Consider the following 21565-nt stretch of genomic DNA (forward strand, 5'->3'; position numbering starts at 1 on the left):
CATTGTACCGTTACTGCACATTTGCTGAACTGTCCCATAAGATTCATCACAGAGAGGATCCCTACTCATACTGAAAAAAACAAGATCTTGAGGTGGAGAACACAAATGACCCATAAAGGCTCAGGCAACGACCGTCAGTCCCTGCCCACCATGTCCATCCACAACAAGAAGGGCCTCAAGCACCCCCCTTTAAGCCCCCACATCCCAAGCCATTATCCACACATCAACTGATAAGAAGTCGTGTACAGGCAGATGAACGGCCCAATCAAGGTCAACAATAGCACAGCGTGAACACACCCTTGTAACACAAAGGAGACATGGGGGAGTTTTTTCAAAATGTTTTTTAACGAGATAGATCACTAGAAGATTCCCAACAACCACCTGGTTTCTCTCAACCAAGGGGCCTCCTTTGAGTAAAGATTCAAACTTCTTTCGCAATTTTTTAATCTCAGAGTTAACCACACAATTATCAACAATACCACAGGCTGAGAATAAGTCTTGATGTGAGAGATTAGCCTACTATCTCCATGCTTGCTTCTGTAATGTTAGAACAAGTTAGCCGCTAGCCTAGCTTTGATAACAGTAGCTAACGTTAGCATGCTGCTTTCCATTATTGCAAATGCCACTCGTATAAGCAAGTGCTCCACAGCTACAAGTGGATCACGTCATTGTCACTTTGAATTAAAGTCCAGCACCTTATTGTAACTTAGTAAGAAATTGCAGGGCTGTGTTAATAGCAATTATTCTCGTACACAGGAAAGTGACAACAGCAGAAAGTTTCTGAAATATCTGGAGCGGTCAGATGAGAGGTTCATGCAGCACATCAAGAAACAAAGCGATGCTCTGCCTCAAAGGATCGATGCATACTCAGCTAATTTGAGGGGATCATTGGCCTCATGGTTGCTGTGATGGAGGCCCAATTCAAAACTGACTAGTCCCCAAAAACGACTGATCCTACTCATGTATATAGTTTTGTTTATTATTTGAAACATTGAATGTTCATTGCACTCTGCATTTGATTTTTTTCCCCTTTATTGCCCCTGCTTTTCAAATTAATGCCACCATTTTGAATTAACATGGTTGTCTCTGTATTACTGACGCAATAAATGCAATGGCTGTCAGGTACCTTTGAACAGAAGAGGTCAAAGAAAAAGAAGTCAATCAATGCAGCCTCTTCTGGGTAACCATGCTCAGGTAATGTCTGAGCAGGAGGCTGACTGCTCCTCTGCAAAATAGTCGGCACTTTCTTCACAAATGTTCTGAAGCACAAGGCAGGTCAACGCCATTCTCTTCTCAACTCTTCATGCAGTAATTTCTTTTTAGGAGGCACCTCCGCGGTCTCTTTTATCACATGAAAACTTTACTTTAACAATCAGCTTAGTATGCCACTCTGGAATGAAGACACAAGAAAACAGAAAACATTGTGTTTGTATATGTTTATTCTTATTTATACCTTCTGTCACACATCAAATCTATAAGGTCTGTTGTCCAATAATTTCATGAAATATTTAATTATTCTGCACAATCAGTTTTTATCAGAATCAAAACTATGTACAAGAAAAAAAAATGATGATCGCCTTGATGAGATTTCTTGAATTCTTTGTACTTTGCATGAATTCAAATATCAAAATGACAACAATCGAGAAACAAGCACATTCAAACCAAAGAGGGGAGGTGTTGAATTGAGTAATAAAGTCACTTAAAACAAAGAGAAAGGCAGCTCGCACACCGCAGGGATCCAATATTCCAGAAATGTGTTTCACTAGGGGTCTTCATTAGACATCTCAAATTAAACATATCCCTTCCTAATTGATTTCCTTGTTTGCATTAACTAATAATAATCTTGTTTGTTCATTTCATTCAATATCTTCTATGTCTTTTTTAAATAATTTCTCTCTTAATAATAGGCCTAATTCAGAGTAATAGAAACAGTGAATATTATTTTTTTATTAATTCATTAAGTTCAATTTGTCTTCTCTTCTTCTCAATAGAAACATTGGCATTAAGAAGAACACAGATTTTCATACTCAGGGATTTATAACATTTCAAATGATATATACAAATGTCATTGTCATATGTTTTGTTCCATTTTCTCCCTCTTCCACTTTAAGATCCACGACCCCCCTAACACCCTTTGGTGACCCTCCAGGGGGTATGGAACCCCTACTTAAAAAAAACCAACATATTTCTAAACAACAACATGTAAATATAACCACTAAGTTCCTAGCATATGTACACAGTGGTGATAACCAAAATATTTACCAAAAAAGAAAAGAAAAGCCTAACGCTTGTCCTCTAAGGACACATTCAGTGTTAGAGACACACCAACTGATATTCAAAGACATCCAGTGCACAGACAAGTTTACATTCCTATGTAGCAACGTGTCCTCATTACCCTCATAATCCACATAATAATCGACATTATCAGCAAGAGTTTCAACCGCTTAAAAAACAAAACAGTAACAAGCACCAAATGTAACTTATTCATGCTTTGAATCTAGAGTTTGTTTATACATACAAGAAGACTCTGTAAAGTTTAAATGACAGATGTGACGGCCCTCCTGCCAGCACAGCCTGCTGTCTGTTTGTTTTGTTTCCCGGTGTTCTGCCACACCTTCACATACCTGGCCAGTCTCCCAGGTGTCGGCTATAGAAGATTCAACTGTTCACTCTCTCATTCGCTCCCATCCCGAGGCGCTGCTTGTAAACAGAAACTGCGACTGCTTGGGGCCCCTTGGATGTTTTTGTTGTAGTTTGCTTATGTTAGTTAAGTTTCAAGACCGTACCACAGGACACACACACTCAGCCGGCCCACTGGTTCACTGAAAAAAACACACCTCACTCGTTATTATTTTTGGTACTTTGTCATAAACTTTTACACTGTTTAGTTACCCCTACATTTTTTGTCAGGCCTTAAGAGCCGGGTCGTGACGCAGAGATAACCTGTGAGCAATGACTAAAGGCCGAAACAATCATCTCCCAGAAACAGGCATGAAGACAAAATACACAAAATTCGACCCATGTCCCCTTAAGTGATCTTTGTCTATTTCAGTTTGCAAAACTCAGCCCAGTATGTGTAAGAAAATTCAAGATGGAGTCCAGCATGTAGAGGCTGAGTGAATGTTGTCTGGACTCTGTGGAGGAGAGTCATGGTTTCAGAGATGCTGTAAAAGGACAGAATACCTGCTCTGCGATCCAGGTACACTCCTATTCTATCGGACCCATTAGCTGATATTTTAGTTTCCACATTGTTGTGCCAAAATGAATAACTGTACGTACGGTAACAAAATAACGCCCAAGATTTGTCATTGCGTCCAAAATCACATTCATCTAAGCTCCCTGCTCTGCTGATATTCTTGTAGGCGACTGCGATATAAATTTCTTCCCCGATCCACTCCACCTCCCAGTAACAACGTCCAGTCAGACTCTCTTTACTTAAAACCTGCCACAATTCAGTGAATCGATCTGGGTGACTTGGATAAGACTGTTCACAATTAATTGTGATTTTTTTGTTACCTTCAGATAATACGAGGTCATAGTTTACTGTGTTTGGATCCAGTGTGATGTCACATGAATATTTTAAGAAGTCAGCTCTGGTCTTGGGCTCTGGTTCTGACAGTAAAACATCCACTTCAGTCACTGTCTGTGAGACGTTTGTCCCTTTCTCTTTCAGGACGTCCTGTAGTTTATCTCTGACTTCTGACACAGCCGCTGTCACGTCCTCAAAGTACTTCAGAGGACGGATCTTGATGCTGGATGAGTGTGTAGATTCACTGAGTGGTGACAGTGAGGGGTAGTCGTGTAGAAACTGGTTGTGATCTTCTGTGTGTGAGAGCTTCTCCAGTTCAGCGTCTTTCCTCTTCAGCTCAGTGATCTCCTGCTCCAGCTTCTCCTGAAGCTCTCTGACTCGACTCACTTCAGTTTGCTGCTGGGATCTGACCTGCTGCTTCACATCAGAGCGTCTTTTCTCCATGAGACGGATCAGCTCAGTGAAGATCTTCTCACTGTTCCCCACTGTTTTATCAGCGGAGCCATTGATAGCCTCCACCTCCTGTTGGAGCAGCTTCACATCTTTCTCTCTGTCCTGGATTCTCTGCCTGATGTTTTGTCGACTCACCTCGAGCTCTCTCTGCCTCTTGCTCCTTTCTGCTGCAGCTGAGACTGTGTCATGACCTTTGTGTTCGTCCACAGAGCAGAGATAACAGATAGACTGCTGATCAGTGCGACAGAACATCTTCATCACCTCATCATGATGAGAGCAGACGTTCTCCTGGAGCTTCTTGGAGGGCTCCACCAGCTTGTGTTTTGCATAAGCAGGTAGTTCAAAATGAGGCTGAAGATGTTTCTCACAAAATGAGATCAAACACTGCAGACAGGACTTACAGGCTTTCAGTTTTCTCCCGGTGCAGACATCACAGGCCACGTCTTCAGATCCAGCATAGCAGTGATCAGCAGGAGCAGCATGAAGTCCAGTCTTCTTCAGCTCCTCCACTAAAACTGCTAACATGGTGCTTTTCCCGAGGACAGGCCTCGGTGTGAAGTCCTGTCTGCACTGAGGGCAGCTGTAGATTGTCTTCTCATCCTCTTTATCCCAGTGGCTTTTAATACAGCTCATACAGTAACTATGTCCACAGGGAACAGTCACCGGATCCTTCAGGAGATCCAGACAGATCGAACAAGAAAGGGTTTCCTGGCCCAGCTGAACTCCTTTCTGTGCCATTTCTCCTCTCTGTAACAACAATCCTTAGAAATCAAACTAGCTCCACCTCTGATCTACACAGCATGTGTTTGTTCAGTGAACGTCAGCTCTTGTTAGTAACACCCATCCTCAAACTAGGTCTGAAGGGGAGGGAACAAAGAAATATAGAGTCCGAGTGGGGCTGGCTGTGTTTGAGAGCAGGAAGAAGAGGGAGGGGTTAACAAGCTCTGGTTCATTCCAGGAAGAGGAGCGGTTTGAGAGAGATATTGCTGGTTGCAGTTTAGTATGCTGAGGGCTAAGATGCAGCAGTGTATTCATGACATAATAGTAACTCTTTCACCATGTTTCTAGCTTCTGATTCTCTACAGGGCTATGCATCGTAGTGTCTATCATGCCCTCCCCTGCAGCAATGTTCCGATAGAGCCATAAACCTTTATTTTGATCAAGTCACAGTTACTGATCATTTCTATTGGCTAAGGTAGAGTTTTAACAATATAAAATACAGATTGTAATAGTGGGTGTAAATCATTTAACTGGTTTTGCAGTTTAAAAGACACAGGCCTGTTGAAAATTAAAATATTTATGTTGAAACAAACCCTTAGTTGCAATACCAAGGGTTGCCACTTGGCAAATTTGGAATTAAGGCTGAACAGCAGTGACCTATTCAGGTTTAAATGTCACATATTTTTCAACACTCATATGTCCTAGTCTGTCTAAGCCCCCAATTATTAGGAAAAGTCCATCCTCTCCGTCATTTGCCTGCTCCACTTTTCAGAAAATGTGTGCTCAAACAGGCTGTTGGAGATTTTCCCTTCATGACATCACAAAGTGTCACCCCCAGGTAGGTGACACTCCCACAGCTAGGTGTAAGTTCTGCCTTTTGGGTCTGCCTTCTCACCGTAAACAATAGAACATGGAGCAAGAAAGCCACCCAAGCCAGTTACAGTTACAGTTACATATGTATCAATGCATACATTTCCACATTAATTGAGTTATTCATTTATTTCCATATTTTTACATTTACACATCTATTTATTTCTGTGTCCAGGTCATAAGAGGAAAAGTATATATGTAAATTTGCTTCTGTCTGTTTTTCAAAATTGACCAATCCTACTTCAGTAATGTTAGAGCGGCCCACTTAATTTACATATTTACTTTTCCTTGTACAACATGGACACAGAAATACATAAAGAAATATGTGAATATATTTATTTTTATATTCATTTTTATATGAATTGTTGCATTTATTTATTTATATATATATATATATATTTATTTATATATTATTGTATGCATTTCTCCCAACATTTATTTATTTATTTATTATTCATTCATTTATTTAGTTAGTTAGTTAGTTATTATTCATTCATTTATTCATTCATTCATTCAGTTAGTTAATTATTCATTCATTCAGTTAGTTAATTATTTATTTATTTTTCATTCATTTATTCATTTTTTAATTCATTTTTTATTTTATTTATTTATTTATGTATTATTCATTCATTCATTCATTCATTTAGTTAGTTAGTTATTTATTCAGTTATTTATTCATTTTATTTATTCATTTATTTTTTTATTTATTTTTTTATTTATGTATTTAGTTTTTTTTTTTTTTTCTTTCATTCATTTATTTATTTAGTTAGTTAGTTATTTATTATTCATTCATTTATTCATTCATTCATCCATTCATTCATTCAGTTAGTTAATTATTCATTTATTTATTTATGTATGTATTATTCATTCATTCATTCATTTAGTTAGTTAGTTATTTATTCAGTTATTTATTCATTTTTTTATTTTTTATTTATTCATTAATTTTTTTATTTATGTATTTAGTTATTTTTTTATACTTTAGTCATTTTTTGTCCCTCATATGCATGATGATTACACTCGGGTGTCTCAGGTGTAAGGTGCAGTTCGTCGATTCGACCACTAGAGGTCTCCCTCCTCTTCGCTATCTGTGTGTGTTAGCGCCGTCTGTCTGTGTTTACCTCCCAGCTCAGCTCTGCTGTACTGTAGCCAGCTGGACACACACACACACACACACACACACACACACACACACTCACACACACACACACATCACCACCACCATCCACAGACTATAACTAGCCCGAAAAAATACCGATGTAAGCTGCCTGCCCTTCAATCCTTCGTGGATTCCCCCGCGTCGCTGTGTGTTAGAGACACCGGAACAAAAGGTAAGTTTAATTTTTATTCCCCGCTAAATGACAACACCGCGTCTTGCTAACTAGCAGCTAGCTTTAGCATTAGCTTCTATCCCGTGATGGAGGATTGTCAACATGGCGCCCTCCAAAACAAACGAGTGGATAGCTAAGTTAGCTAACCTGCGTTTCGCCTCTTCGTGACGACTGGGGGAGAGCACTTACGTGTCCTGAAACCACGACAGTCCTGCTGCTTTAACAGTTAAACCCGAACGTGTCTGGCTGCTTTACGTTTGACAGATAACGAGGTTAGCTTCACCTAGCACCCCGCTGCTGCTAACCACATTAACTCTCAACGCAGGTCTGCTCGGCTACTAACCCTGAATGTGTTTTCGTGTCCAAGCCCCGTGAAAGCGTCAATAAGACCGTTGACGGTGTTTTAAATCACGGTTTGTGTTGCCTTGACAACGGTTGGTGTGGCGGTTAGCTGGCACGCTAGTCCGGTAAGCTAAGTTGTGCTTCTTGAACGGCCTACCCTCTTTGTTGCTTTGTGCTTCAGGTGTGTAGTTTGTGTAGTTTGTGTTTTAATTATGAGTTTTATTATTGGGTATGTCATGGCAGCACAGTAGACTCTATCCTCTGTCCTGGAACGGCCCTTTTTGTTCACCTGGTTGCTATCAGAGGGCTCATGCTGTAATCAGTGACAGTGTTATTGTTGTTTTTAATTAAAACCATAATAATCAGTGTCATTTATTTTAGTTATGAGTGTCTTATATGTTACAGAAGAGGCTCCCTGAAGCCTCGTTGTTGTCACTGTGTGTGAGCCTCAAACAGGGTAAAGCCAGCCCCAAAACGGTGTCAGAATTCACAAATTAGCCCGTGAAATCTCGGGCCACATCATATACGTATCACCGTTAAAGTTAAGTTGTATTGCTATCATTGTCAAATGCGTTACAGAATTTACAAAATAACCCCATTAATGGTCATTATACTGACACTGAAAGCACTTTTCCCTACACGGTTGTCTTATCTAGTATCAAAATTGCTTAAAGAGTCCATATTCTGCCCTTTTTGGGGTTCGTATATTTAATCTATGTTCCTACTTTTGTACGTTCACAATAGATAAAGTCCGAAAAAAGTGTCTGTTTTCATCTCCTCCTTGCTCCCTCTCCGCTCTGAGTCCGTCAGCTGCACTCTGTTGAGCCCACACTGTTAGACCCCACGTGGGCCAAGTCTGCTCTGATTGGTCTGCCGATCCGCTCTGTCGTTATTGGTCAGTTGCTCAGCACGCGTCTCGGAAATTTCAACATGAGCTGCAGGGCTTGCCACAACGAGCCAATGAGCTTAGATCAATGATATCACACTGACAATGACGCCGCACTGACAAATTTTTATCGAGGGGGGCTAGAACCGAGCGTTACATGCAGCTAATGCTACAGCTAACAGGAGGACGTAGGAGAAGCCGTGTTTCCGCAGACTTTGAATTTTATGAACATAGATGTGCCTAAACATGCACAGGACACTTGGAAAACACACTAAAGAGCATATAAAACCAGAAAAAGAAGAATATGGGACCTTTAAATTATTAAATGGGCTAAAACTCAAAAATAAAGTATAGCTCTGCCTCCGTGAATGTGTACCAGAACGATTCACTGAACCACAATAAACCTGTTGGCTGGTCCCTGCAGTCAGATGCAAGGTGAGCCGGCGCTGGTGGCAAAGACAGCACATGCAGACGGGGCTGTGTGTGTGTGCCTGCACATTGAAACTGAGTGTGTGGCGATTGTGCGTCTGTCGCCCTTTTTTGAGGGAAAAAGAGATTTGCCGTCATTAACCCTGTGAATTCACATTGCTTTGCGGCGCTGTAGCAGTGGGAGCTCCACATGCACACACACAACGCTGCTCTACCCAGCTGGCTTCCCCGATCCCACCTCACCCCTGTAACACCTCTGTTCTGAAGGCGGCAGAGAGGGGATCACTCCATTACACCTCCGCAACATTCATATTGAAGGCGAATCGTCACAGGGACTTAAATATTGCGTCTTAAAGCTGCTTCTGAACAGGGCTTGTGTGTGCATGTGTATTTGGCTGTGTGACATATTCCATGTGTACCTGGTAATCTGCTTATTTGGTTTTTTTTTGTGCCATGACAGTATTTTATTTATGAATTTTTATTATTAATTTACTTTTTAAAAAATCAGTCCACTCTACCTGCTGTCAAAAAACTTATGCACAGCAAAACCTATAAAGTAGCCCAATTCCACGGGAGAACTGCAGAACTGGCAACCCTGGCCTCAAATCCCTCTCAACCTGTTTTGACTGCCTTCTAATTGGCCTCCTGTCTCGTACATCTTGCCTAATTGATTGGGGAGCACTTTGGCGTACAGTACCAGGGTCTTAAAATCGTGTAGTGTGAGCTCTCTGGAGACTTGAGGTCCAGGCTGACAGCAATGTGCCAGAGGTGGTTGTGTTGTATACATGCCAGCACAGCAGATGCATGTGGAGGAGGGAGAGCCGGAGTGGCACTGCTGCTTTGCTGTCATGGCACAGGTGGCCCTTCTTAACACCTGCTGCATGTAACAGAGAGAAGGGAGGTCAGTTCCTCAATGTCATCTTGCTGCTCCTATTGGCTTTTTATCTTTCCGCTGTATTAGGATACTATGAAGTCTGAATAAGCACCTTAATTCATTTTCCGGGTTTGTTTCCAACACGCGTTTCACAGAGAGTGTGAACATTTCTTCACATTTCTCGTCGTGCAAGTCACATAACTATCATTTGTTAGATCGCAAGTGTATCTTCTTCCTGGTGGAAGGGTTTTAGTGACTTGTCTGAAATTACAAGATAAACAAGTTGAGCCAAAGCAAGCAGCAGTTGCCATTGATGCCTTTCCAGTGATTTTCAAAATGAAAAAGTACTGGCTTGACTGCATTATTCAGATTTTTGTTTGTTGGTTTTAATCACCAGCTCAGTTTGTTTTTGGAGAGGAGACCTCAGAGCTCTGATCAGGAAGTTTGTGCAGTGAAGGAATCCTTACCCAAAAGCCTACCCGATGCCAGAACTTGTAACTCAGCACTAGATCGACCGATTTCTAGGGTCCAGTTAGCGTCCAAGTAATCATTGCTTTAGGGAAAATAATGCAACTTGTGCTTTTTGACACCGCTTAATAATTCTAAAGTATTTATTTTCAAAGTTATTCGAGTGTGATTTAACTTTCTGTAGACTGCAATGTCGTATTCAATGTGGCTGGATTTCTGGATAGAGTGTTTTTTCTCAAGCTCGGGATTGAAAACTAAATCCCAGATGGTTTAGTGTTTTTTTTGGCGCTCTAGCCGCTGTGGCCTGGGTTCGATTCCCAGTCAGTGATTGTGCTTTGGGGGCGACAGTAGCTCAGTCTGCAGGGACTTGCGTTTGGAACCGACTGTTCGAGTCCCGTTGCGGACCAAATCTGGAAATTGGTACGGTAGCTGGAGAGGTGTTAGTTCACTTCCTGAGTACTGCTTAGCAAGGCACCAAATCCCCCCCACCAGCTCCGGAGCACTCGCTGTGTGCAGCCCCCTCACTCTGACATTTCTCCATTAGTGCATGTTCATCGGATTTTGTGCATGTGTGTGTAGCATGCTCAACAACAGAGTGTAAAACTGAATGTCCCCTCACAGGATAAATAAATATTATCTTCTTTTTCTTGAATAAATAAATAACGCTGGAGGAGATGGTTGTGTCACTCCAATCATTACCAGAATATGAACCACAACATTTTCAGCCAGTATCTTTTTGCCTGCGTTTTTGCAATTTACCACATCTGCTGATATGTCAATTTTGGCATCACTTGTATGTCTTTATTTTTGGGTGATGTACCACTGGGATAACATATATTTTCACATTCATACACGCTTAATTTAATGCCAAACCACAGTTCATGCCGCCAAGAGAGAAGTGTGAAGATGAACATCTGTCACAGCCTCGTCCTCTGCCACAAAGAGCAGCGAAGCGAAGCATTTTCCTCCATATTAAAAAGCTTAGAGCATTATTATAGTTAGCTTTTGGCTGCGATTTATGAAAGCGACATCTCCAGTTTCACGGATGGTTAACAGGAAGAACGCATAAAATTGGATTTGGGTAGATATTTGAGGAAGGACAGGCCTGTGCAGCACTGTAAAGAGGCAAACTGGTACTTAAAAACCTTTGAAGGTCTCTGAGAGTTCTGCATGTCAAATTCCTTCTGACATTTCCCAGTATTTCTTTTGATCTCAACACGGCATGGGAGAGAAATGGTCTGATCTCCTAATGGCAACATGATGTGAATATTTCTCCACTTATATGTAATCATTGATTTTCAGGCAACAACAGGCTTTCATTGGTAATAAATAGTACCTGATAGGAAAGAGGCTGCCGGCACATTTTGAACAATCCTGGACAGATTCTCCTGTTTGCACAGACTTACAACAAATCAGCATCCAAAAGTCCTAAAGACAACTTCCTCCCTCACACCCTTGCTTATGGCTGAAAGTGGATATTTTATGAAGGAGAGGAGAATTTTCCAGAGAGGTAATTCTTTAAAGAGAGTCACATGTGGTTGTTACGGTTCTGCCAAGTCTTTGTGTTCACTTCCCTTCCTGCTGAACGCTGCATGCTCTCATCCTGGCCAAAGAAATTGGATCTAAAATGTTGGCGACCCTGCACAACTTCGACCTGGGGTTACCTGCCGTCTATATCGACACTTCAGCAGTTGTTCTCACCAAGGGGTCCGGTTCTGTTCGGTTTTGGTGTGATACATATTTATTGGCATTTCCACTCTCAAATGTTGGAAATGGTACCAAAATAATACTTTTGTTACCTTTTGTTCTATTTATTGGCCAAGCATACTGATTCGTACTTAAAGTCTGGCGCACACTGCAGTCCACTGATTGGTCGCCATCCGGCTTACACCCTCCCTAGCAAGTTAGCTGTTTTTTTGTTTTTTTAGCCTTTTCTCTGTATTTTGTGATGACAACACATGTACAGTATAACCAGAGGTATTTTTTTTTTAATTTTCTGATTTATATGTTTCCTTTGTTTCCCACAGTTGTGATGAATAAAGAGATAATGTCACGTGTGGTGAAGAAGAGGCTGGCAGACCCTAAGGTGGTCCAGTATGTGTGGGCCGCCATTGAGGTTATTCGCAACCAGAAACAAATTGCAAACATGGACAGGATCTCCAAGTAAGTTCGCCAAAAGATGAAACAGATTGATGAAGGGAATCTTTCATGTTGTGTCTTTTTGTTCACGTTATGGTCCTACTCTTAAGTTTAAAGGAAACATTAGAGGATTTAGTTCATCCAATTTACAAAAGAAACACGCAGAAAAGCTCTGAAATTGAACTGCTGTGAATTGAAAATATACTTAACATCCCCAAAAATGGTCGGGCCCTAGTTTTACGTTTTGAAAGCACTGCAAAGGGAAATTTAACCAGGTCAAAGGTCGTGTTAATGTCTTGAAAAAAGGCCATGGTAACCCTTTTTAAAAATAAAAAGAACACAGTCTTTACTTCATAAAGAAACAGACAACATAAAGACAAGTGAGTGTGGGCTGATGTGTCTTTTACTTCTTTGGTTTATTTCTTTAGCATTCATTTCCTTCCTGTAGTCAGACACTATTAATAACAATCTTTGATGGTCAGAGAAGAATAAAATAAGAACTTTCAGCCGACATATTTTGATCCGGCTTAATTGCCCTGAAAGATTATGTTGCAGTTTCTCGTTTTGCAGCTGCCAACTGGAGAAAGTGACTCTTATTGTTTGGCTTGGTTCACTATGTGTGTGTAATGGTGCAAGCTGCAAAGGCAAGGTGTTTGTGCTGCACACTTTGCACTCCATATCACACCAGACAGCGATCAATAGTGAGGTTGACAGCTGCTGGAGTTCAGACATTCTCCAACTGCTGTTCGCTTATTGCTATTCATGCAATGAAGTCAGCCAGCTTAAAATTCACCCCCCTTAGATATAGACTCTACAGCAGGTTGTGTTCATGATGCTTAAAGGAGATCTATTCTGCTCATCCATATTTAGATACAGACATAATGTACGATGTTGGACGTCCATACTCAACCTCTGCAAAGTTTTTTTAAACACAAGATACACAGCTGTAGGTGTAATCTCCGGACGTGGTTTCCTGCTGCTCTGAACGAGACTTTATGAGAACTTAGCGAGCCTTGGTCAGAACCTGAAGTCAGGTTTTTCTGAAATTAAGCGTTTCAGGCTGAGGCTGAAATGAGGGTTTTTACTGACGCCAGTAACAGATAAATAAGGAGGTTTTTGAGCAACACATCTCACGACACTACTCAATAGGTATCCCAGGCGGACATAACTAATGGTGACAGTGATGATAATAGAGCTCCTTTAAACGTCAATATTTTATAATTTGATTTAAAATTATGCAATGACATGCAGCAAGAAAAAAGACCAGGATGCACATTTTCATGGTCACAACGTTCTGAACAAATTGTCCTCGTCAGGTGACAGTTTTATGAAAAGAGGGGGGCCTTACTGTATTTGTTAACCAGCATGGTGATAAAGCACTATGATAGCAGGAGACATCAAACCCCCTCAAGGTGAAAAACATCTTTAAAAATGCACCATTGGTATACAACAGCAGGAAATATGCAAAATAAAAATATACATAGAGTATTGACGTACATTTTTTTTATTGATATGATTACACAAATGAACATCAAAGACAGATCACATATTTTTGTTATTCGGTCTTTAATTTTAAGTACATATGTCCTTTTTTGCTTCTATTTTTATTGTTTATTTTAAAATTCCCGTTGACCTACGAGACGTGCATTTTATCAACCTGTCACACACGACGGCCCTCGTTGATCAGTCCATCCTTTCAGTCTGCGGATCCAGCAGACGCTAAACGAAACACTTAACACGTCTCGTACGGCAAGTTTGGCCGAGCACCTTGGAGCTGGCTGCCTGCCAAAATGAATACCGGGCGGGCGAGAGGCGGTTGTCATGGCAACAGCAAGCAGCGGCGGCGGCGGCATGCATGCATGCGTGCAAGCCAGACAGCAAAGGAAAGCCTCCAGCTCCCCACCTTCACGCCTCCCCCTGCTCCAGCCCGACTGTAGTTTAATTTCACCGAGCGGGAAGAATAATTAACCGCCCATCCCTCACTTTGAAGGAAATGTGCTCTCCTTTAACGGCAGAATAACAGCCAATGCATCAACCTGCTTCAACTCAATGAATCAAATCATTAATCAATGTTTACTGCTTTTAAAAAAAGAAATCTGGTGTCAGTTGAAACAAATGAGACTCTGAGGTTTTCCTTTCTCTCGATGATAATTTAAATAGAAATTTTACAGTCTAATGAGGAAAAAATTACACAAAGACACCAATAACACCTGATACCTTACATAATACAAAATAGAAGCATAAAACAAAGGTCAGACCAGAATACCACGTTATAAAGACTAGTGGTTCTCATGACACTTTACCATGATAAGACTTCAGCCTGGCTCACGCTGCAGGAGTTTAAAAATCCTTCCAGATTTTGAGTTCAAGTAGCATCACACACATCCGCAGAATCCTAACAGATATCCTTCTCCTTAACCTCAAACATTACTCACACTACAAGATGTGAAAATCTTGGCATAGCCCACGCTACAAAATTTTATTCAGATTATCGTGCCCAATGGAGGAACGCACCACCTCACCTGACATAAACAATGAAGCTGGCCGTTCAATTTCTGAATCTGATGCTCTGTGCAGAGGGGAGAAAACAAGTTTTGGGTAAAGAAATGTCTGGGGAGACGCAGACAATATGGCTTGTCTGTTCTTTAGTAAGAGCTGGAGGTCAGATTTGAACTCTCAGTTGCATTACAGTTGTCCGGCGCACCTGTGCAGGTTGCGTCTTGCCGCCGGTCGCTGATACTGTCCACTATTGTAGCCACACACGACTTCCTCTGGACCCTTCCATGATGTAATCGTCAAGGTTTTAAATTCTAAATATGAAACATGTTTGAAATAAATCGGGACGTCCCTGACGATCTCCGAACAGTTACAAGATAATCTTGGCAGATGATCGGTTCCGAGCAGCCTTGGGTTTTGTCAGTTGTCAGGAAGAAGGAATCGGACCTCACAGCAGCCTGATTATCCTGCAGTGTGAGCCAGGCTTTAGAAGGAGGACATACTGGCTGCTGCATTGTTGTCAGAGAAGCCAGCACTTCAACATAACATGTTTCCTTAATGTCTGATCAGATAGTAAGGTCACTTTATCATTTCATTCAGGAGATATCTTACAGATTGCAAAACAGAAGAACTCTTCATTTTCATTAAATCTGTCTCTCACAAGCTGGAATATGATCCCAGTCAGAGTGACAGAAAGACAGAAATGTGTCACGTTTTGTTTATTGAGTAACAGATCACATCCGCCCCCTGACTCTTTCTACGTTGCTTGTAAGGTAATGATGTAAATAGTCGACAAAGAGATGGAAGTGTAAGCTTTTATCACAGGGAAGAATAAGGCTCTATTTTTTTTTTTAGTTTTGTAAAGAAAGGAGTTTGCAAACATTACTTCATGTGGACTGATTTTTAGGTAAATTCAGCACAAATCCAAACAGAAGCTTTCTAAGTTCTGTAGATGGAGATTTTAAGAAGCTGCCGTTGAACTTTGCTCACTTCCTGCTTCTCTTCCGCCCGCACAGGTACCTGAGCCGTGTGTTTAGCATGCACCCTAAAGAGACCGCCAGACAGCTGAGCTTGGCCGTGAAGGACGGCCTGGTGGTGGAGACCCTGACTGTGGGCTGCAAGGGCTCCAAGGCCGGCATCGAGCAGGAGGGATACTGGCTGCCTGGGGAAGAGATGGTAAGCCCAAAGACAATGACAGTTCTTAAAACAGACAACAGAGACTTTTATTTCCACATTCTGTTTAACTGGTCTTAGGCCTCGTCCCTTTTTACTCACCTGGTGTCTCTTCAGGTGTTACAATAATCCTGTTGGCACATCTATGTTAACATTGTAAGCAACATTTTTTAAACAAGCTGAACATTGAACTAAATGTGTTTGAACATTAACTCCATAACTTTAGATCACGTCTGCTTCTATCAGCCAACATGACAACTTTATATTGTGTCTCCCCACTGATTGGATTTAGTTGCATGATTTATTTTTAACATGCACGTGCAAAAAAAAGACAATATCATTCTTTAAAATATTAATAATAACAATAATTTATTTATGTAGCATCGTTAAAATCAAGGTTTTTACAAAGTAAACATTAACAATCTTTCTTTTCGTCCTTATTCATTGGATTTTCAACCTACACATTAAAAAACAAAAGACTGAATGATGTACAAAACACAAAATAGAAAACCGCCCTTCCCTTTCCAAAACCTTCTGTTTTCTCCGCACTCGTCCCCTGAATCTATCCCACTACCCGATCCTACCCTCAATCCCACCCCGACAGGTTCATGTTGTTCACAGCTGACAAGAATTTCTATAAAGAGGCCCTGGATAGCCTAGCGGTAATACCGCGCCCCACATGTACGGAGGCTGTAGTCCTTGTTGAAGCTGCCTGTGAAAAGGTTCATGTGGGTTTGAATCCTCGGCCCGTTGCTGCATGTCGTTCCCCTGCTCTCTCCTCACAACATTTCCTGTCTCCCTTCAGCTCTCCTATCCAATAAAAGGCAAGGTCCCCGCAATTAAAATAATACTTAAAGTTGATGGGAAGGTGGCAAAATGACGCCCTTACAACCTTTGGTAGATAAAGAGAGTCATGTTCAAGTCGCAGTTAAAAAAAACAAAAAACAGTAAGGAATGAAAAATCGCCTGATACTGCGCCAATAAAGATCAAATCATTCTTTTATGAGTAAATGTAATAATGTCTATCTGAAAATCTCATGCGGTGATGAAGTTATTACCGAAGGAGCTCCTCCTCCCCCCCTCCATCTGTCAAGTCGCTCACAGTGTGAACACAGCGTTAGCAGAGTCAGAGCACGTCGCAGACACCACATGGAGCAAATATTACTGATGATGAACAAGTGGTGGAGGCAAACAGCAGAGGTGGTGATACCTTTGAGGATGTCAGTGATTCATTCTTCTTCTGTTGTCTTTGTTATGCAACCGTCTGCTTTGCAACGTTGAGACATTAATTTCATTTGTTTCATTTTTCTTTAATTTCCCATGTTAGTCGTGAGGAAATATGATGCGCACTGCAGCGATGCCTCGCTTGTTTCTGTTACAGCCGCCCTGCACGCACTGGAGTGTGTAATTTCAGTGTCTGCCACACCTGGGGAGAATCCTCATGTCTCTTCCTGTTTGCTATGCAAAGTGCACTTAATGGATTACTGTGCAAGTGGCATTTACATGTATCTGGTGGCTGCTTTAATCCAAGTGTGCTCTTTTTATGCCGGGGTTGTAACACCCTCACAGTATCTGTTATGTCTTCTGAAACTAGCAGATCATGATCAGTGCACTGCGAGCTGGAAATATCGTGCACACTAAAATAAACTAATGTTTGACATAAGGGAAGCTAAGCCTCTAAACGTATTTGAACATGAACTAGAAACCTGAATACAGTGGTATCAACCTGCACACACTCAAAGTTACAATCACTGACAGTGGGGGAAAACCATGCTTCACTGGGGAATGTAAATGATGGGGGGGTTCTCCAGTTTGTGGGATTAAAAACAAAAAAAGATTTCTGTTGATGTCTGAAGACTTGTTGTCCAGCGGAGCTCAGGTCGTTTTTTTTAAGCAGCAGGACTTTTAAAACACTACTCTCTGAATCACTTGCAATCACAGGATCCGAAAGCCGAAGGAAGCAAGGTAAGGGCTGCATCGTTATCTTTACAAATTCAGGGTTTGCTCCTTCATGTGATCACTTCATCCACCTCCCCCCTCCCACTCCCCCAACCTCAACTAACATCATTCTGTGAGAAATCGGACGTGCCACAGCGCAGTGCAGCCGGGGATTTGAGTGAATCTTTTTAATGCAGGTTGCAGACAAACTAAACAGCAGGCAGTAAATTCTGGTGTGTGCAAAAGATGAAGGCCATTAAAGCCTTCAGTGATTCAGTCTATGTACTTCGTGTGATTTGAGTGTACTTTTCACACAATGGGAAGGCTGAAAACATCTGATTTGTACTTTGTAAATTACCCCACATGCTGGCATATAGTCCAGTCTGAAACTCACTACCAGAAGCTACTTTGCTGTCATTCAGTTATACTGCAAAAACAAAAGAAGCTTCATGAAAGTCCATTGCAGCGCTGTGGCTACGTGGCCACATTTCTTGCAGAAGTGATCAGTGATCTTTATGAAAATATGTTGCTCGCTACTCATCTACAGATGTGCCGTTGCTTGATCTTTTTAAAAAACACAAACACTCACTTGGTGCAGCTCAAAGCTGCGTCTAGTATTTGGTTTCAGACCCTCTCAAAATACGGGCAAATATGAAGAGTAAATATCTGCTTTTACTGTAATAAGAATTCATTTATAAATGGAAGATGACAAGCAATGCTAGCATAGCCGCAGGTTGGTAGCAAGCATCTGTGCGTTTGTAGTATTATGGCCTTGGTAGTTGTAGTTCTCCTCGGGGGGGTGGGGGGGTGTGTGTTCTGATGTGATCTTAACTTCTGTCCGGCATGTTTCTTTTTCTACTCCATTGGAATAAATGAAACAGGGTGTAGTTGGATATAGTGACGGAGAAGGGGGGGGGGGGGGTGTTGGTTGACGTTTATGTGGGTTTGATGCTAGTTAACAAACTGATCAGCTCTTTCAGTTTAGTAGGAGCTTGGAGGACAGTTTGAATTTGAGAATCGCAGTAAAGCAGTAGGTAGCTGGAGACACAGCGTCTCCGCAGGTGCCTGGATTCAATTCAGCTGGCATGTGCCCTGTCCTTGTTTTGACCTCTGATTATTGACAAACCAATGGCTGTGTGTAGGAAGTGGATGAAGGTGCCATGTTTCAAAGTGCAGCCAATAAGGTAGAGATGTTTTTTTTCTTTTTTAGCAATTACAATATTCAAGCTGTCATTACCTTATAAACAAGTAATCGATGTCACACAAGTTATATTTTTTTCTACTGTAAAAATGCTCTGGACATGGACCTCCTGGACCATGTGTCATGTACACAAGCACAAATTGTCCCCAACACGGCCCACTTCTCAGCAGCTGCTTAGAAGTGTTTCATGATGCAGGGTTGGAAATTCACACCCACCATCCACCAAATGCAGCCGTTGTTTTAGTGCAGTGTGGGTGAATTTTGTCAAACTACCGGCCACAGTGTCGGGTAAATAAAAAGTAAACGCTACAGAGTGAGCATTTAAAATTATGACAAATTGATTTCTTAAAGGGTAATGTGTGACATCACAGCGGCTTCATCCACTCTACATCCAGCCTGCTCCTCAAACAGATCAACAAGTCAAAAGTCTTGAGAAGTTTGAAATGTGCTGCCTCATGTCAGATTGGATTAAATCCAGGTAACTCTTTTTTTTTTTTTATCTGTGAACTTAAAGGGTTAATGTCCTTTTAGGAAAAGATAGAAAACACTGTTGGATGCATTGTTGATTGTTTGACATTCTGGTGGTTGACTTAATTCAATCTGTGCACATGTGATGCATGATAAAAACATGATATGATGTGTTGGTGATGCACTTTGATCGTAGCGACTTGTGCGTCGTGAAAAAAGAGCACGAAGACACATGATTTCATTAAATTGACTAACACATGACTTTCAATGAATCTTCCTTCCTTTCGAGCATCGTTTCGTCCTCCATTCATTGGATGCTGTACCATCATCTGGATAGACAGTGATCTCTGATAAACATGTTTAGTCATTTTTAAAGTATCTTCTGAATGTGATGGATCAAAGTCACATTGGTGCACAATCCAATAATCAAACATGTCTCCCTCCAGAATCAGTATCTAGTCTTAAAGAGGATATATTATTCCCCCTTCTCCACCTTTTCAAACAGTCCCCCTGTGGTCTAAATGAAACATCTGTGCTGTGCTTTGGTCAAAATATAACATGAATCAAGCACCAGAGGAGGTTTGTGACCCTGTATAAACCAGCTCTCTCAGAACGCTCCGTTTTGGTGTGTGTGTCTCTTTAAATGTAATGACCCCCCTCTGAGTTTTCCCAGTAGACATCACTCCTCTGTAGAGAGAATAAAAATGGCGGACCTGTACAAAAGTTTAGTTCTAGGCTGGGGGTGGAGTCCATGGGTGGAGATACCAATGGAGGATTTTTATTTTGTATTTACCAGAATCCCACTGTGACATCACAAGGAGAGCAAGTTTGAAACGGAGCATTTTTCTGTGTTGTAAGACTTATGCAGACCACAAACAAAGAGGACTGGATGGGTTTATTTCACATTTTGTGGGTCAGTAGACACTCAGGTTACCCAAATATATGTTCAAAAACACTGTAGAAGAGGATTTTTTCATAATATGTCTCCTTTAAATACCCCGTAATGGTCCAGCTCTAAATTTCACTTTTTGTTTCTTTAGCCTTGCAAAGCACTCAAACATGAAGCTGCTGTTGTTATTCCTGTCATTGGATCTCACTTTGCTGAAAGCACAGACCCCGTGTCCTTGTCTCAGGGAGCTGCAGCCTTCTGAAGTCGGCCACTTGTCTTTCATCAGACGCTCCAACAATAGTGAAGAGCGTGTTGACATTCGACAACTCAAGGACCATTTTTATTTTGTCAAGTGTTTGTGTTGGGGAAGAGTACTTTAGAAGTCCTTCGAGGAATCTGTGGATGGATTTGAGAGAATAGTCACTTCTAGCTCATGTGGTCATATTTAAACAAACTTATTATGAGTTCTGCCTTGGGAGGCAGGAACCTTCACCGCGGATTAGGAACCTTAATGGAAACTTAGTGAACTTGTGCTGCAGAGAGAAGAGTCAAAATGAGATCCAGGGATGTTATTTCAGCCTTCAAAATGTTCCCCGCTCTAAAAGGAGTTTTTATTTTCTATCACAGGAAGTCTTAGCACTCACGTCGTGACATTTCTGAATCCATGTGACTGAGACTGATTCAAACAAGAGAGCTTCAGATAAAGGGAACTATAAATGTTCTGATCTTTTGAGGGTTCATCCAAAAGACGAAATCGAGCAGGACTTCAAGACGCTGTTTGAAATGACATGATGTCACATCATATGACAATATTGATTGATTGCCACATGCAGGAATGTCATTAAAAACTGTCAGCTTATGACTGGAGTGCAAATTGCTTCATCTTTGAGGGTCTTCATCTTCAGTGGAAATCCAAATGAAACCAGGATGAGGCAAATTTTTAGGCCCTGTGTCGTTTCTTTTCCGAGTGCCAGCGTCTTTTTTCAATTGTTTTGAATGAGTAACAGCAGCAGTCTTTTTTTTTTTTCAACCCCTAAACGTCCGACTAAGACACTCCAATCCACGTTGTTTTACATCTACATGTTTTTTAAGACAGAAAACCTTTTAAAGACCTACGCATGAAGACTTGTCGGGGTCGTTGAGGTAGATGCATTCCTGCAAGCTTATTCTTCCAGGATAGAAACCACAAATCTCTCCTCGAGAAAGTTCTACACTTTATTACGACCGCTAAGCTGAGAGTGTGATGTGCTTCCCCTCACTTTAAGCCCCGCACATGAACACAGTCACGACTCTCCCGCTCCCCCCTATAGAGTCGCTCCAGACTGTGAGTGGGAGGAGTTGGACTCTTGACAGGTTGATGAG

At 41.4% G+C, this 21565-nt stretch overlaps 2 protein-coding genes across 5 annotated transcripts in view; one reads left to right on the forward strand and one right to left on the reverse strand.

The window, feature by feature from the left end:
* Positions 1–1421: 1421 nt before the first annotated feature.
* LOC132979558 (tripartite motif-containing protein 16-like) lies at positions 1422–4742 on the reverse strand. Its single transcript, XM_061045465.1, has one exon. The coding sequence runs from the start codon at positions 4718–4720 to the stop codon at positions 3044–3046; it is 1677 nt and encodes a 558-aa protein (XP_060901448.1). The 5' UTR covers positions 4721–4742; the 3' UTR covers positions 1422–3043.
* A 1967-nt stretch (positions 4743–6709) lies between these two features.
* The window catches only part of zmynd11 (zinc finger, MYND-type containing 11), a 32991-nt gene continuing 18135 nt past the window's right edge, over positions 6710–21565 (forward strand). For 2 of the 4 annotated variants that reach the window (XM_061043540.1, XM_061043542.1), the window contains exons 1-4: positions 6711–6900; positions 11927–12062; positions 15551–15710; positions 17649–17672. In XM_061043540.1, the coding sequence (XP_060899523.1) occupies positions 11932–12062; positions 15551–15710; positions 17649–17672 (315 nt within the window). In that variant the 5' untranslated portion in view covers positions 6711–6900; positions 11927–11931. Of the gene's footprint in view, positions 6901–11926; positions 12063–15550; positions 15711–17648; positions 17673–21565 lie in introns of all 4 variants that reach the window. The other 2 variants (XM_061043541.1, XM_061043543.1) reach the window with 2 other exon arrangements.

This window comes from Labrus mixtus, chromosome 8 (assembly GCF_963584025.1).
Source record: "Labrus mixtus chromosome 8, fLabMix1.1, whole genome shotgun sequence".
Classification (NCBI taxonomy): domain Eukaryota; kingdom Metazoa; phylum Chordata; class Actinopteri; order Labriformes; family Labridae; genus Labrus; species Labrus mixtus.

What these genes read in the sequence shown, in the direction of transcription:
- LOC132979558 (XM_061045465.1), bottom strand. Translation starts at nt 4,720, where the DNA reads ATGGCACAGAAAGGAGTTCAGCTGGGCCAGGAAACCCTTTCTTGTTCG.